The following is a 15,276-nucleotide window of genomic DNA, read 5'->3' as shown; positions in this document are numbered from 1 at the left end:
TCGCGTTACTTTGCAGCTTGCAACTTGACGCTCACCGTGTCCAGGTATTACCTCGGAGAAGCAGAACCTGCAAGGAGACAAAAGGAACATCATTAGCAACAGCATCTTATCTGCAGTCTTCATCTTTAAACACTCGCAGCTACTGAGAACAGCTTCCTCGAATCTGCACCTCCCGGACAGAACGACCTGAAAGCGGAAGATAGAGGCAACATTAAAGAAAGCAGTAGAGACATTTACAAATTACGAACTACTCAAAAGGCTTACCTGGCTGGTCGCCTCTCGGCTGGCACCACTCCGGACATTCCACTCGCGCTGAAGAACACCGCGACCTACAAGGAAGGAAAACACAGGTTAGCAAAGGCAAGACTTTGCAGCGCTGCGCATAGCGCTTACTTACCGCATCACAGCGCTCTTAATGCGCCATCATTTACCAGCGGAGCGCAACCAAGCCAGTTAGCCGCGCTGAAGCTCTGCATACCTAAGGGAGAAAAAAGAGATTTTAAACAAAGAAAGGCATGCAGGATAGCAACAAAACTAAAGAACAGCAATACGACCTACCTGAACAATATCAAACGGGCCGGCGTCAGTGAAGTAACTGGACCACACTCGCCCATGAAAGACAACGCGCCCCTGCAAAGAAGGCAGGACATAGAGCACGCCTAATTCTACCACAAGGTGAGGAGAGGGCGCCAGAGGGACTGAAATCATACAGGGGTGGATGGAGGATACTTACCCCAGTCAGTCATTCTTGAACACAGTCCTCCTGTATTTTCAGGTAGAACCTTCCCCGCAGACCACATCAGGGCAAAGCGGAGAAGCATACCAGCGAGTAACCCGTCTGGGTGGCGTCCCTGTGGATACCAGGTGAGCGTAACATCAAGTAAGGTTACACAAGAGGTATGGTTAGAAGAAATGGTTGCAGTTGGCTTCTGTTCCTGTTTGGGTCTGCAGATCCTGTTGCTCCTGTGCCTCAGTTGTGGGGACAAGAGGAAGGACTGCTGGGAACGCCTGCAACACAATGGGACGGTCGGCAACACAAAAGGACACACCTCGATTCAGTGGCACTTTGCGGTTTCAGCTCCTTGCGTCTCAGCAAAGGGCACCACCGCGGAGACTCTGATAACATTTCGGACTTTCCTCGCATCTGGGGTCCAGCACTATGGTGAGGTGGCTCAGGCTTGGTCAGTCCTGCTTACTAGGAGTCCGGTTGATCTTCCAGCAGCTCTGGTCTGACTTAAAAGTGATTCCCTCCAATCTGGTGTTCCTCTCCCTGGCACTTCGGTTCCTGCAGCAGCAAGGACGTACAGCCAGCTCCTAGAGGATGTCCAGACGAGTTCACTTTGGAGTGAGAAGGGAGAAGTTGTCCTTGCAGGGCTTCTCTAGTCGAGGCGAATTCGGATCTTCAGCACAGCAGCAGGGCTTCACCAGGCACACCAACGGTCCAGGATTTGCAGCAGGTATCTCTTCCAAGTTCTTCTTCGGATTCCTTCGTCCAGTGGTCGACTCTGCCTTCCAAGCCAAGAAGCCACACCTTTTATGCAGGTTTCTCCCTTCATTCCAGCCTAGCTGTCAGTCACACAGCAGGGTGGCTGTCCTTGCCGGACAGTCAGTCGGCCAATTACCTTAAGGTGCATTCCTGTAACCAAGAGGATTAAGCACAGGGAGTTAAGGGCACCTCCCTCACTTCCTGCCCCTGTCAGACATACTGGAGCCAGAGGCGGGCTTCACTCGTGAATCCTGCCAAAGACAAAATGAACAAGGGGACCAAACCTGGTTTGGCGCGCAGAGTAAATCTCAAAAAGGACCTTTCCAGCAAGAAATGGCGAAAAAAAGACGACCAAGGCCATTTTGACACAAATGGCACCCAGGGTGCTTTACTGCAGCTGGGAATGCGGTAAGAACTCCCAATGGTAGTAAAAAGTAAACCACTGCCAACAGCCATTAATTGTAGAAAGGGTAACATAAAATTGTTATATGAGAAACTAGACAAAGGGGATACTAAGTAACCCCTCCAGCACCCTATTGTAAGATAGTGTGTGCTGAGTCTAGAAAGTTACAATGTAAGTAAAGTCAATTTCACTTCACTGCTCTTGGAAACAGTTGTTCATCCAAGAGAAGGTATTTAAACCTTTGGGATATCTGAAGGACTTCCCTGTGTCACTGCACTGAAGGTGCTGTGTGTCACAATGTAAAGATGATGCCTATGGATTTTCAAACTCCACAACCAAAAAAGAAACAGAGTTCAAATCACAATAAAACACACGAGAGAGTGGGGAAAAAGAGTCTCGCTCTCTCCAGGTAAAAAATTAAAGTCCTAAAATCCAGCAAAGTTTCTAGGTGTCTCTAAGGCAGAGAGGAATTAGCACATTTCTGAGAATTAACTGGTCAGGAGGATTTATCATTAATATGAAAATCTTACCTAACATCAGGCTCCTCCATGATCAGTCTCCCCTGCACTGCCTCTGAGACTACTGCGCACTTAGGCACCGTAACTGTAACCTCTACAGTCCCCTGCCTTCTTCCACTTACCCAGAGTTGTGCTGCCCTGGCTGCACTTACTCAGAGCAATGCTGCCCGGATAGCACTTCCCCTTTCCCTCTCACTGGCACTCCCCCTATCCCTTCCCCTTGTACTTTGCGTTGTTGCATCTGAATGATACAAGACCTGTTGGGCAAGAATTGGTGTAGTAACCCTGTGGGAGACTACACAACCCTTGTCCTCTTGTTATGAGGTAACCCACCTTTTGATATAGGCCTGTACTACACAAGTTGGTAGTGTGACTGAGCAGCCAGGTCGGATCTCAAGAGGGGTAAATGTGAGCTGTAGCAATGAAATCCACAAATACAAGTAGCCAAGTAACACTTACACTCAAGGTTTTTGTTATAATTAGTTATTTATTTAACAGTTGTTTTTAAATAATCATTCATTAAAAAGGGCAATATATATAGCAGTAAAATACACTAAAATACTTTTCCAGAACCAACACAAAGCTAGTAGATACTCTTTAGAGATGCTTCTTACACACTTCCTACACCCGCAGGTGACTTCATTCACTAACTAGGACAGTAATGGCATTTATATATCACTAGTACACTTTGTAGGTTCTCAGGTTTCGCAGAAAGGAAAGGTTATAGTAAGGAAAAAGGTTCAACAGATTTTTCAGAGCATGTGAGCCAGAGGCGGGTTTCAGTCCTGAAGCCCGCCAAAGGCAAATCAAAAAAAGGGCTCAAACTTGGTTTGACGCGCAGAGTAAAAACCCAAGAAAGACCTCACAAACAGCAAATGGCGAAAAAAGAAGACCGGGCCATTTTGACAAAATAGTCACCCATGGGTGCTATACTGCAGCCGAGGGTTCAGCCTGCGGTAGAAAAGCACAATGGTAGGAAAATTAAATAACTGCCATCAGCCATTTATGGTAGGGAGGGTAACATAAAAAAATGTTACATAAGAGTTACATATATAAGAGCTACTAGTTAACCCCCCAGCACTACACATATGATGGTGTGTGCTGGACCTACAAAGAGAAAAGGTAAGCAAAGTCAATTTCACTTTACTATTTCTTGGGAACGGTAGTTCATACAAGAAAAGGTATTTAAACCTTAAGAGAAATCCAAAGGGCTTCAGTGACACTGCACTGAAGGTGCTGTGTGTCACCATAGAAAAAGTAGATGCATATGGAGTTTGTCAGACTTCAAAAACAGAGGAAAAACATAATCCAAATCAGGTCTAAACTCATGAGAGAGTGAAAAAAAGGGCTCACTCACTCCAGGGGGAAAATTAAAAAGTCCTAAAGTCCAGAAAAAGAGCTGTGGGGGTCTCTTAGGGTGAAGGGAATTGGCACCCAAATGGGAATCTCCCTAACAATGCTTACTAACAAAGTACAGTGAAGATTCAGGCTCCTCCCTCACTACCTGCCTTCTTGGACACACTGGAGTCTGGGTGTTGAAGCCCGCCAAAGGCAAACCACACAATGGACTCAAACCTGATCTAAACAGAGTAAAAGCCCAGAAGTAACTAACACACGAGAAACAAATAAGATGGGCCATTTTGGTAAAATGGTCACACTTGGGTGCTGCGCTGCAGCTGAGAAATCAGCCTACAGATACATTGCACAAACATTAGTAAAAAGAAACTACTGCCACCAGCTATTCAAGTTAGTTAGTGTAACAAAAAGATACATGAGAAGTGGTATAAGGAGTTACCCCCAAGCACTCCACATAAGGTGGTGTGTGCCGGACCCTCAAAGGAAAAAGGCAAGTAAGAAAAAAGTTGTCCTAATATTCCTGGGAACTGTAGTTCACACAAGAAAATATATTTAAATATTTAGAGGAGTCCAAGGGACTCCTCAGTGGCACTGCACAAAGGTTGCAGTGTGCCACTATATAAAAAGCAGATGCATATGGAGGGTACCATACTCCATTAAAACGTAAGTAACACCAAATCTTAGTCGGAGGAAAAAGACATGAGTGGGTGGCAAAAATGCCCACTGACTCAGTAGTTTAAAATCAAAAAGGACCCCCGATTCCAGCAAAGGGCTGGGGGTCTCTAAGTTAAAGGGAATTAGCACAGAAACTGAAAATTCTCCCTAAAACATTGTTATATCAACTGTCAATTCATTAGTAATCCACCTTTAACATTATAGAGCCACTTGCTGTAGTATCACGTTAGGTTTCTTGGAAACTTTAATAATTGATACTTTTTTTTTTGTTCTTCAGAGTTTTTTAAAGCACAAGGATGCAAAACCTCTGCGAGATGTCCTGGCAGCAAATCCAAACCGCTTCATAACACTGCTTTTACCAGGTGGCACTCCAGGTGCAGTTCGACCCGGCTCACCAAGCACCAGCACCATGCGCTTGGATCTCCAATTTCAGGCAATCAAGGTAATTGTATTTCAATTATCATTAAATCATATTAGGCTGTCGGTAGTTTTGTGCATTCTGTTGGTTCAAATGATTGTGTGTAATTGCTGTGTTAGTGTTTTTAAATTCGATTTTTGTTGCTCACTTAATTGTGAGCAGGCTTTTGGATTATCTTTTGCTTTGGGGTATGGTATTCTTGAACGCTTTCCATTGCTTTTTTTTAATTTTGTACATTCGTGCATGCTTGGAATTTCGGTATTTTGCAAATGTTTGGTGCTCTTGGGGGTTTTTACAAAAGTACTGTCTGAGACAAGTGTGCTCAGCACCTTGAAGTGTCTAATGTGCTAGATGGATTTACAAATAAAAATCTTAGACCAAATAACCGGACAGACTAAAGGAATATGGCTAAGTGCTACTTTATTCTCATTTAATACCGCAGGGAGAACTGACAGGCATCGGACTGATGCATGCACACTAGCATACTAACTTGATTACATAGAGACTTCATACCCCAATATGCGTCATCTATGACGTCATCCTACATGACAAATCATAAAACATATTGAAAGAAGGGATTGGTTAAATTAACATGTATACATAAAATAATGAATGCATCTTTTGCTACACTTTATCTGTAGGGCACGCCTTGAACTACCTCTAAATACGTATAGTACTAACTATAGCAGACAAAATAGCTGATTGGTCAATGCTACATTGTATGTTAGGTTGCCCCTTATACCCACTAATTGGTTGCCATACTATCCCAACCTTGGAATTTCGTCTCTTTAGCAGCATGTACGTGAAATGAAACCTAGGGTTTCATAGGGCTTCTCGCGGGTACGCTTTATTTTTGTAAGACTGAACTGTCATTACTGTCAAAAAGTGATTGCGTATTAACCCATGGTAACGTCTTTGTTTCAAAACACCGGTCTGTGAAATTCTAATGTACTTACCTTGAATTGACCTGAACAAGAGGAATTGATTGTGTGTAGTATATTTAGAGTGTGGTTTTGTTTAGTAGAAGTGAAGTGTTTTGCTGACAGATGGTTTAAAAATAAATGTACTTATATTTTTTAACCAGAAACCTTGAGTCAGTGTTTGTTTGAGTCATAGTAATCGTAGTCCTTTGTGTAATCCCTATTATTGCTCATTTGCTCTTGAGATAAGTCTGGCTGTCAGCCATCGCTACCACTTTACTGTGTAGTAGAGGCTTGTACCAAAGGTGAAATTGTACTATCTCTTGTAGTCTTAATTGTATGTAGTGTTCCCTAAGGGTACTGCATATGATTCTGCCTAACAATGAGGCCGGCGGTACACATTATCGGAGCAGAGTTTCGCCACATCAGCAGATACAGTAATGGAAAACTGTGCCCATGCAATGAAAAACAGTATAACAGGAACGAGTTGTCAAAAGCACAGACTAGTGGGTCAATAGGTAATGAAATATCAACACGTGATCAGTTGTATCAGGCGATAACCATTCCGGAGGGGAACCCTTTGTGGCCCGTGTGAGCGAGCGAGTCACATCTCAACACATATTTACGGCATAGCATGAAGAAACAACAAGGTTTACACTACTATCAACCAAGTCATTGAAGGATATTTGTTACCGAAGATCTAGACGGAATAGAAGCAATCGGCCACTGGTCAGTCATTATCCATGAGGTCCTCAGCTGCATTGTTGAACGGCATCTGTGCCTCTATGAACTTCACCGCTTAATCAGGGACAGTGAAGAAGTATAGCTTCTCCCTAAAGGTGAACTTGAGGCGTGCCGGAAATAGAATTGCATAGGATATGTTGCGCTCCCTCAACATCTTTTTTACACCATGGAACTGGCGTCTTTCCTGCTGCAGCCCCACGGAGAAGTCATGGAAGATCCGGATTATTTGGGAGCCAAGGCGTAGTTCACCTTTCTCTCGTGACAGACATAGTACAAGATCCCTGTCTCTATTTTAGCAATGATGGGTCTGGGGAAATCTCTGGGCTTTTGGGGAGGAGATAAAGCACGGTGGGCACGCTCAACACTGAAGAAGGAAGACAATTTGGGGTTGCCCAATAGTTCCTTAAGTAGGTTTTCAACTGCTAGCTCCATACGGCCTTTAAGTGCATTCTCCGGAACCCCTACAATCGTATGTTGTTCCTGCGTAATCACGATTCCAAATCGTCACACTTGGCTTTCACGAACTTCATATCTCGCGTAAGGGAAGCAACTGTATCCTGAAGGACATGCAATCCATCTTTATAAGCCCCAATCCTAGACTCAGCTTCAGTAATCCTGGTCCCGGCCTGGTCAAGCTGATATTTAAGTGATGCGACGTTGGCGTTGATATCGTCCAGCTTTTCGTGGAAGGAAGCAAAGTTCTTAGCCATGGACTCCATCATCGCAGCGAGATCAGGGGCCAGCATATTTGAGGGTGAGGAAAGTTACTCCTGGCTGGCCGATGAATAACCCGACACGGGTCTGGGTGGCGCTTTAGCAAACTTATCCATGGCGCCCACCTTGTTCGTACTTTGGGACCTGTTAGACATCTCAGAATGGTGATCAATGTAATCAAGTACATGTTTTTTTAGTCCAATTGTGGTATCGGTGCGCGCAGCCTGAGTTAGGCCAAGCAATGTGCAGTGGTCGCCACAGTTGGTGCAGGGAGCCGGGGTAAGGGGCACAGCGGAGTGGGGGACCCCAGCAAAAAGCAGATCTGTCAGCCGTTAGGTGACCGGGCCTGGTCTGGCAGTTCCACGATAGGGGGGTTGTATAACCGTATGGCCCACTAGGCAGATCCCAGCTCAAGGCACTTAATTGATCAGGTTACAGCAGGCACATGTACACATAGATATCAGTGAGCAGGATGAGATATAGTGTACAGTGGATACATTGTGGCCCTGTGCAGTGAGGCCAGTCAGATGTACCATGGGGGTGTTGTGCGTGTGGCCCAAGAGGCCACGGAGCAGGGAAGGTTGTGCACCTGGTCAGTGATTGCAGTTGAAGTAGAGATGATGCCAGTAAGAGCAAAAGATTGGGTCCTCGCCAGGTGGGCTCCACTCAGCAGCAGGCTACATGTTGGCCCAGGGACTCCGGCGAGGCCACAACAGAATGCATTGGTAGCGGTGTTGGTAGGAGCCCTGGGACCACCGCAGGGCAGGAAGGCAAGCACCCCCCCGGATCCAGCACAGTAGCGGAGGCCCTCCAGGAGGCAGGTGGGGGGTCTCAATCCTGGGACACTACACGGAGCAGTGGAGAACACCACCTGATGGAGCCCAGGGGGCCGACAGTGGGGCACAGGGTCCAGGAGTGCTCCGCCGCGGCGCAGCACACCACGGGGCCTCTCACCTGGAGAAGGACGTCAGTCGGGCCCCTGCAGAGCTCGGGGCGGTCCCCGTCCCGGGGAGGCGGCCCCATGGGCCCACAGAGCACAGACAATCCCGGCTGACAGCGCGGCCTCCAACACCACCAAAGCTCAGCCGGCCACTGTTCAGTCCCAGAAAGCAGATTTTCCTCAGGATTCAGAGGAGAGGTGCCTCAGGCCATATACTACATATGGTAGGAATTGTGGCTGGTGTAGCTCAGGAAATACGCCGATGCAGGCAGATTTTCGTCAATGGTGCACAGAGCTCACAAGCTAGGCAGCCATTTTACAGGCAGCTCAACAGCGCCCCCCCCCTCCACTTCAGTTTGAAGGTACATTCAGGACTGTTGTCTGAGCGCATAACGTCTTTCATATCTTCGATGCAGTATTGGTCTGATACCAGGTATCTTGCACAGTGCTTTCTTGCTGTCTTTCCAATAGGACAGAGGTTAGGCGGTGGAGGTCTAAATACGTATACATCTGCCTCTCTACAACACGATGGGAACTTTCAGCAGCAGTCGCCAGAGGAGGCTTCCAGCAAAGGATTCTTATTGGATTCTCGCGAGCTCTGTGGATTTGGTGCCTTTTTACAGGAGCCAGATGAAGTGCGACTATCGCCGGTCAGATTCTCTTCACTCTTTTGGTCCTGAACTCTGGTGAGTGGACTTCAGGGATTCTCTGGAGGTCCAGTGGGAGTCCACCACAGTTTCAGTAGGATTCGCACTTCGGAAGACCATGCACTGCACTCCGGCTCGATGGCTCGGGGGTGTTGGCGGTTTGCAGCACACCAAGGTCACAGCACATCGAGGGATGGCTCGGTTTGCAGGTCTTTGTGAGCCTAGTGGATCTCACAAGCCTCTGGGTTACGAGTCGTCGCATACGGGACCTCCAGGTCGCTTGGAAGGAAGGGTTACATCAGGCTCCAGTTACACAGCAGGCTCACTGGTCGCTGGAAAAGGTTACAACTGTTGTTTCTTCATCTTCCTCTTTGGGTTTGGTTCCAGTGGCCAACTTGTCAGCAGCTTCCAGGTTCAAAGTATTTATCAGGAACTACAGTCCAACTTCTGCAAACCTTTCCTACAGTTTACAGAAAGGGGCTGTCTGGCTGTCCAATCAGGACAGCTAGCCCCCAGGTGGGAACTATTTCCTTTCAGACAAGATGAAAGACAAAGGGGTGCAGAGATGTGTACTCCTGCCTCACTTCCTGCCTTCTCAGACACTCTGGAGTCTCTGCTGGGAATACAAAGGATTCCCACTGAAGACAAAACTTCAACCGAGGTTGTTCCCGCCTAGAATGGCAGACGACCACCTCACTAACAACAAGCAAACGAGAAATGGCAAAAAATGGAGGAACCCACCATTCTAGCAGAATGGTGGCCCTTCTGTGCATTACTGAGGCTGATTTGCCAGCCTGCAAGTAATAATGACTTAAAATCATAAAAGTAGTTACACTTCCACCAGCTGTTCAAGTTAACTTGTAATTGTAACAAAAATGTTACCAGGTAAGTAAGCAAGGGGATACATTGCATCTCTCCAGCACTCCACATAAGGTGGGGGGGTGCTGGCTCACTAAATAACATGTAATGAGGCTGAGAATCCCACTTTCCTTCTTGGGAACAGTAGTTCACCCAAGAAAGAATAAGAGATTTTAAAAGGGAAGCCCAAAGGGGCAACCCAGCCTAAGCGCAAAGGTTATAGGGAACTATACATCCAAACACAAACTATGGAGCGACATAAAAGGTCAACCCATAAAAAGAGTAAAAGACTAGATCAGGGGTGGGGGGTGAGGGAGATTCCCACTCAACTAGTAACAAGGGAAAAATAGTCCTAGGGTTGACACAGGTCAGGAAGTATCACTGAAGTGAAAATCTTACCTAACAGTGAGTATTGACAATGCTTACTGATGCCTCTATATCTACCCTTTAAAAGTTTGTGAAGAGCTTTGATTTGTTTTATGACTTTTTAGTTTTGCCAACACTTGTTGCAAAAGCCCTCCAAAAGCTAGACATGCAATTTACTCACCAGTAAACTCCTTGGACAACCCTTTGGACCCACACTCGCATCCTCAGGAACCTTCCCCTCTCTTTTTTTCCAACTCCTAAATCTCTCTGGAAACTTTGAACTTTTGAGCACAATGCTCTATTGGATTTAGGGTTAGACTTTATAAGTTAGGGTTGCAATTGTGGACTGTTGGTGCTATAACTAATTACTTCCCTTCAGGCATTTTGAGGGTGACTTGATTATTTTGCACTGGCTAACTATGATTTGTGTGTATGGTTCATATTATTAGTATTGTGTGAGATTACCTGTTAGGAGTCCTTTTCCTAGTGTGTTTTTGGGCCTATAATAAATCAATTATTTTTATGATTTATTGTCTAAGTGTAATCCTTGATTGCTTCACTGTGTGGACTCATTGTGGACTCGCCTCTGCTGAGATTTAGCCTTGGCCACTATCCATGTTACCTTGATTGGTTTGGCTAAACTCCCAGAACGTTCTCCCTGTTCACTATAACTTTGGGTGGCCTCCTAAATTCTGTTCCCCAGGCCAGAGTTTGGAAATCCATTCGAAGACAAATTATACCAAGCTACATGCACAATCTTTGATTACAATTTTGAAATGTTTTAATGTGAGGAAGTTTTTCTGAGTTTTAACCTTTTGATAACAAACGTGGGTGTTCTCATCCCTGACTATTTTCCTAAGAAAGACTTCTACATTGGATGCCCTGATAGAATGTATACATCTTTTACGAGATTGTGTCTTAATGTGTTGTTTATTTTTATCGTGTTTGTTTTGGTATTTTTATTACCATTTTATATCAACATTATATATAATTTTGCAGTTAATTTCGAATTAAGTTTATATATTTTATGTATTATTGTGTTTTAGTATACAAAGCTTTACACACAATATAAAATCATATAACTAATTACAATCATTCATAAAAGCGTACATAAAATCATTAATAAAATCGTACTCAAGATCATTGCATCTCATTTCAACAGTACTACTAAATACATTTAACAGCCAATCCCCTCTCTCTCGTTATACCAATTAGTCGCCTTAGCCATCTAATTGTGCAATTTCTCACAAGCTACTTGCCAAACCCTGTGTATGTCCACATGGAGGGCTTTACCTTGGGTGTTGCGATGCCATCACCAAAAGGGTTTAAATTTGATAGTATCTAGATGGTGTACGTGTTCACCCAAGTAACGTATATAGGTAGGAGCCATCTCTACACACTCTGTCAAAACATGTTTTGGAGTCTCAAGCAATATGAGTTTGACAGATTCGACAGAACCTCTCCACCTTGGGAATCATAGTCGATCTGTCTCTCACAGAAAGAACAGGTAGACGGTTTAGACGCAACAGTATAAAGCATCTGAGGTTCTCAGATGGACAGATAATTAAGTACAGTTGGGTCATCTTAAAGGAGTATGTCGTCTCTGATGCAAAACCATAACTCGTTATAGTAGGCGAATGGTGGAAATGTTCTCCCCAATCCCACAAACCTATTTTAATGTTCTGTGCTTTTGTTACATCGTAATAACCTTCCTCCCAATTTGAGACCCATCCCAGCAGTTTGTAAAACTTGACAATACACAATTCGTACTTACTCGGTTCATTTTCACTTGCTTTACCATTCTACAGTATTCTGGATCTGCTTTAAAGTGAATGTGTATATAGTAGTATTGAATGTTTAGTGATACCTGTAGTTCATTGCTAAGACATTTTCTAAGCCCTAAATAAATAACTTTATTTTTATACATTATGCCTAATTTGTATTATCGAGTGCTCTGTGTGTGCGTAACTGAACCCTTCACCAGTCTCAAATTCCCTAAATATAAGCCCTGCTCCTAAGAGTTTGGCTAGACAGTAGTGTCTTTATCTGTTCACCAGGAAAGGGTGGCCTCTCCGAATCTGTCCGTAGGGCTCATTCTGAAAACACAATTACCCACACACAATGCCTCTGCCTGGGAACGTCGAGGCTTTGACCCAAAAAGGGCTTTGCATATATGGAATGTTCTAATCTGATAGAGCAAGAAGTTTGGACTGACAAAGGACAGGGTGAAAAACAAGTGCCACAGTCATTTTTGGTGAATGGTACTCGGAAAGCCATTATGCAGTAACTGGCAGTACATATGTGAATATGTGAAAAATATGGTAGTAAAATACCCGCTTCCACAAGCCCATCGTGAAAGTAACAATTATGTTACTAAAAGAAAGTTATTCAAAATAGCCTTGCTGCACTTTACTGAAAGGTGATGTGTGCAGCTTGAAAAGTGCAAGGAATCTCGAGAAGGGAGGCGGGTCCCTCTGCAATGGTAGCCTAAGGGACCGGCCAGTGCCCCCTAAACAGATGAGCTCAGCAAGGAAATTAAAGCAAAAAGGCTTTACTTAACTGAAAAAAGTCAGGATTGGAATAGAATTCCATAAAGTAGGGGCTCCATTGATGTCAAAAGAGGGAAAGCTTCAAAAAGAACATCTTTCCGAACAGTGTGTTCAATCTAATGACCTGGAAGATAGACCTTTATCAGTGGGGTGTTTTCTCTTTGGATAACTGCGTGTACTAACTGTACCTTTGTGTCAGCCTACTGGCCATCCCTAGATTTAAGACTGACTGCTCTGCCCCTCCAACTATCATAAGAGTTTTGGCTTCCCATTTTGGGTTAGTGCACTTCCCCACCTTAAGGTTAGTGGTTATACAGCCCTCACCCAGAGTTTTATGCATAGCCGAGTATTGCTCTTTTCATGTTCATACAATGTTTTGGTTTTTAGAGGGTTTCCTTCGTATTAAGGTGCAATGCTTGTCTTTTGTGGATGGATTTGCTGTAAAGCTCCTTTCATACATGCTTTAGCACTATTTCGTTTTTTTCATTTTGCCTTTGTAATGTACATGCTTTTTGTTGTGAAATTGTATTAAACCTTTGGCATGACTTGCTTATAGTAGTATTGAATGTAGGTGTTATTGCCATTAAACAGCACTTCATGTTTTAATTCTTTCTAACAGATTATAAGTATAATAGTTAAGAACGATGACAACTGGCTTGCAAATCAGCATTCTTTAGTGAGCCATCTGAGGCGTGTGTGGGTAAGCGAAGCATTTCAAGAAAGACACCGGAAGGAAAATATGGCAGCGACGAATTGGAAGGAACCAAAACTACTGGCTTACTGCTTATTAAACTACTGCAAGTGTGTATACTTTGGCTCATTTTTTAAGCATTATTGCAATTCTTATGTTTAGATTAGTCTGTGTTGATAGTGGTTGCCTGGTGATTTTAATTTCATGTTTTTGGACACTATACAAATACCAAAAGGTTCTGGCCTTTCGTTTCTGTGTGCTTAAATATCTCTGCTCGATTTAAAACCTTGCAAATGTCTAGCAAGATGGTTCTAAGCTGGCTCTTGGACTGAAAGTTTCACTCTGCATTTATGGTGTTAGCCCATAAGCGTATTTTCATTTTCTCTGACCTTGCTTACCTTACCTTTCGCAGATAAGCCTTCATCCGAGTCCTCATCAGTGACACAAGCGCTTAATATGCCCCTTAGGGTCCTCAGAGTAAGTTTGCAGCAAAGGTCAGAGATGATTCCTACGAGAGCTTGTGTTGAATGCCGATGCTGTCAAATATGGTCGTAGCTACTATCTGTCTCAGAGACTAAAGGTTACAGTTGCAAGAACCAGACAGGACCTTTTTGTGAATGGTGTGTCAATTCAAGGTCTGAATCCACACCTGACCTAAGACCTGTGCAGAGGTCTGCTTTAGTGGCGTGCCATTGTCCAAGTGAATAGGTTACCTCTAAAACTTTAAATGAATGCAACCTTGGTATAAATATGTACTACAGTTTTTGGTAGCGGAGCTGAGCAGCCAGGCCTATCTCAAGAGGGAATGTGAGCTGTAAGGATGTTACACAGAGGTCTAGAATCACAAGTATTCAAATAAACTCTTACACTCAAGATTTCTTGGTTAAACACTTATTCATTTATTCAACAGTCAGTTATAAAACATCCCCTTGAAGGAAGCAATCTATATCACACAAAAATATACTTCAGTACTTTACACGGTACGGGTCTGAGGCATTTAAACTACTTTGAAGGAGGAGCAAAATGGCATTCAGAGTACGTTGAAGTATGAGCAAAAATGCTTAAGTTAATAAAACGGATATTAAAGTTACTCTTAGACAGTGCAAATAGTTTGAGTTCACCAGAGATGTCGATTCAATGCAATAGGTTAGGCCAAAGTCAATGGGCTAATGTCTTGTATAGGATAAAGCAATTCTGGTGGTTAAACAGAAACGTCTTTGCCAAAGTTCTCAGAAGTAATTTGTAAACGAAAGATTAATATGGTGGGTCACAAGCTGACTAGGCCTGCAAGTTGCCAAAGTTTGAAGCACTTTGGCAGTGAGAGGTAGATGTTCTCGGTCGGGTTTTCTCCGTAACTTACAATGAAGAAAAAGATGCAGCTGAAGATGTCTGTTCCTGGCAGTTCCTGCAGATCTCGCTGTTCCTGAGCCTCAGTTGTGGGGACAAGAGGGAGGACGTCGGGGGACTCCTGCACTGGGACTGGTCAAAGCTGGCCCTTGGCAAATCTTCAATTCCAGTAGCTGTAGTTAAGCACACAAACTGGTGTCCCTCTCCATGGCTATTCGGTTTCCTGCAGCACTCAGAGGGAAAATACAACCAGCTCCACAAATGGTATCCAGGTGACTTACGAGTTGATTGCTCCCCCCAACTCAAAGGGAGAAGTCGTCCTTGAAAGGCTTCTCTGTCGAGATTAACTTGGCGATTCGGACCTGCAGCAGGGCTTCACCGGGCAAACTAACGGTCCAGGAGTTGCAGCAGCCGTCCTCCTCAAGCTCGTCTTCGGTTCTTTCGTTCCAGTGGTCGACTCTGCCTTCCAAGCCAAGAGAATCATCTTTTATCCAGTTTCCTTCCATTCATTCCAGCCTAGCTGCCGGACCGTCAGCCAGCCAATCACGCCAGAGTGCATTTGGGTCTCATAGGAGACTAAGCACAGGGAGTTTTGGGCACCTCTCTCACTTTCTGCCCACCCAAGACACTCAGGCGCCAGAGGC

General features: G+C 44.5%; 1 protein-coding gene across 8 annotated transcripts in view; it reads left to right on the top strand.

Moving 5' to 3' along the window:
- Window positions 1–15,276, top strand: part of TRRAP (transformation/transcription domain associated protein) — a 2,065,012-nt gene that overhangs the window by 1,014,163 nt on the left and 1,035,573 nt on the right. For all 8 annotated transcript variants that reach the window (XM_069647248.1, XM_069647247.1, XM_069647244.1 and 5 more), the window contains 2 exons: window positions 4,716–4,880; window positions 13,214–13,395. In XM_069647248.1, coding sequence (XP_069503349.1) covers window positions 4,716–4,880; window positions 13,214–13,395 — 347 coding nt within the window. The remainder of the gene's footprint in view (window positions 1–4,715; window positions 4,881–13,213; window positions 13,396–15,276) is intronic.

This window comes from Ambystoma mexicanum, chromosome 2q (genome assembly GCF_040938575.1).
Source record: "Ambystoma mexicanum isolate Mex_15411 chromosome 2q, UKY_AmexF1_1, whole genome shotgun sequence".
Lineage (NCBI taxonomy): Eukaryota > Metazoa > Chordata > Amphibia > Caudata > Ambystomatidae > Ambystoma > Ambystoma mexicanum.
The sequence above is the reverse complement of the archived record's forward strand: the minus strand, read 5'-3'. Positions and strand labels throughout refer to the sequence as shown.